This window comes from Hyposmocoma kahamanoa, unplaced genomic scaffold (assembly GCF_003589595.1).
Source record: "Hyposmocoma kahamanoa isolate Upper Pololo Valley unplaced genomic scaffold, ASM358959v1 100021, whole genome shotgun sequence".
NCBI lineage: Eukaryota > Metazoa > Arthropoda > Insecta > Lepidoptera > Cosmopterigidae > Hyposmocoma > Hyposmocoma kahamanoa.
In genome coordinates this window covers 2,405,640-2,407,925 of record NW_020653200.1, presented here as the reverse complement: position 1 = coordinate 2,407,925, position 2,286 = coordinate 2,405,640, and the positions used below count along the sequence as shown (strand labels likewise).

The following is a 2,286-nucleotide window of genomic DNA, read 5'->3' as shown; positions in this document are numbered from 1 at the left end:
AAAAAAATGTCCCAAGTCAACCTATTTAAACGTAGTGACATGTAAAGGAATATGAAAAAGCTAAAACGTTAGATTTAAATTGTAATGTCATCCCAGTACTGTCTAATTTTGCTTGCTTCGCTGTCAGTCGAACAAACGAAGACTAAAGCGTGAATGGCGCTCTATACGATTTTAACGCCCTATAAGTTCGGACACTTTTTAGCGCGGACCCGACGTCCATATAATTGTAAGTCAATGGCTCGAATAGACCGATTTTCAGTGTCAGATCAACCCCCCTTATCAGCACGCATTAGCACCGCGCCCAGTTGGAACTTGTTAAACAACAATGATGATGTCGTCGTCGCGCCCGCAGTCGTGTGCGTTTGCATAACATTTTATTATAACATGAAACCTGCTTACAATCGTGGCTATGCTAGTGCGTGATGACAGGTGCGGTCTCACCGTCAAGATGACCATCAAGTAGTGATATGAATACAAGTAATGTCTGTCTTACGGAACTCTTTTTGGTTCTCTGCACAAAGTGCATTGGCCCACTTTTCACATTTTGTACTGTGAACGTTAATTGAAGTAGCGTAGTTATTTTATATGAATTCTAGAGTGATATTACCTTATATGTATAGACCATTATTAATAATTTTATCATTACCTTATTTGATATAATTATCTCAATTATTCTAATCTACTTGAATATAATAATAATGGTGATCTTATTTTAAAACATTGATTTGTAACACCAAAGATCTGAAATCTGTAATTTCATTCGATTTATTTTTAAAGAAGAAAGATCTGTAATCTCATTCAGTTCATCTTTACTGATCTAAAAAAATGTAATCTTACCATGTACTGTTTGGATGTATTTTGGCATTTAAACTATTTTAAAGTGCAATTATATATATATATATATATATGTATTAATCGTGCAATGCTGATGCTCTGAGCAGTTATAATTGTATTTCAATTTATCTCACCTGCTCCACTAAGATTATTTTAAATGTTATTGATTTACTAAATTTATATAGCTCATAATGTTAAGGGACCACATTTCATTGATATCTTTACAATAAATTTCGCCGTTGAATTGTGTGTTTTCTTTAGTACAAAGTTAGTCGTAATCGCGGGGGTACCTTTGTATAAACTGTTCCGTAACGATAGTTACTTGTGTAAGTCCATCACGTAACTTCGTATACGAAACGTTTTCACTTAATTTTTTTGCTGTAAAACAATAGTATTACGGCGGGCTGCGAGCGTGCGGTAACCAACAAATGTTACTTTTAATGGCGTGCCGGGCACACGCTTCCATGTATTTGCCATAAATGGACCGCGTGATTTTGATCGTGTTTTTCGTGAACTTGTACGCTGAAGCGAGGATGACTTGCGACCGGTACGACAAAACACCTTTAGAAAGCGGTGTATGGCGGAACGACATGCATCATATCGACACCGCGGTAATCGAGAATCCGCCAGTCACTGTTCCTGAAGGTCAGCTGTACGTCTACGAAAACGATTTCCCCAACCGGACAATACAATACCTTCACGTGGATAACCTGGCTATGAAGACGTGTGGGGCGCGTGCTAGCCTCAAATCTGGTGGGTTGGGGACGTCGACTGTGCTAATCATCTTGCACGCCGACCCATTTAACGAGATCCGGTCGGTGATCGACATATGGGGAACCAAGTCATTGCCGCCACGGCTAAAGTCGTTGCGATTTAGGGAAATTCCCAAACCGATGAAAAACATGAAGTCACTGTACCTTTTCAGCAACTTGAGAGCTGTCAACCACAACTATCATAATGAAAGCTTACATTTACCAACGTAGCGCGGTTGTTATACCTTGGCCGGTTGATATTAACATGAATGTTTACAAGAGCTCTAGTGATTTCGTGTTACAGATTGCGTTATCTTTTCTAGTAACTTGTGTCTGTTCTAAAACTATAATAATATTAAGTAGCCCTCATAGATATAGAAAATTAAGTGTGTTGTTGTGTCGATGTAAGTAATTATAAATTATGAGATTATTAATTTTTATCGGTCTTTAACCTGGTTGTAGTGAATATTTATAAAAGGTAACGTGACATTTCATTCACCTCTGTGCTCGTTCCACTCTTAAAAATACTACATATTATTATGCCCCACTTTAACTAGTAACCATAGGTCAATCAAACCGTCATGTTTATTCATTTTGTTTGAAAAACATTTTATTGTCAATTAAATATAAAAAACTGCAGAATCCTCCGTGGCCGAACGGTTACCATGCCGGACTGCTACGCAGGAGTCCCAGGTTCGAT

General features: G+C 37.8%; 1 protein-coding gene across 1 annotated transcript; it reads left to right on the top strand.

The window, feature by feature from the left end:
* The first annotated feature begins 1,284 nt into the window (after positions 1 to 1,284).
* LOC113228810 lies at positions 1,285 to 2,286 on the top strand. Its single transcript, XM_026462210.1, has one exon. It carries the CDS (start codon positions 1,314 to 1,316, stop codon positions 1,815 to 1,817), a length of 504 nt encoding a protein of 167 aa, XP_026317995.1. The 5' UTR covers positions 1,285 to 1,313; the 3' UTR covers positions 1,818 to 2,286.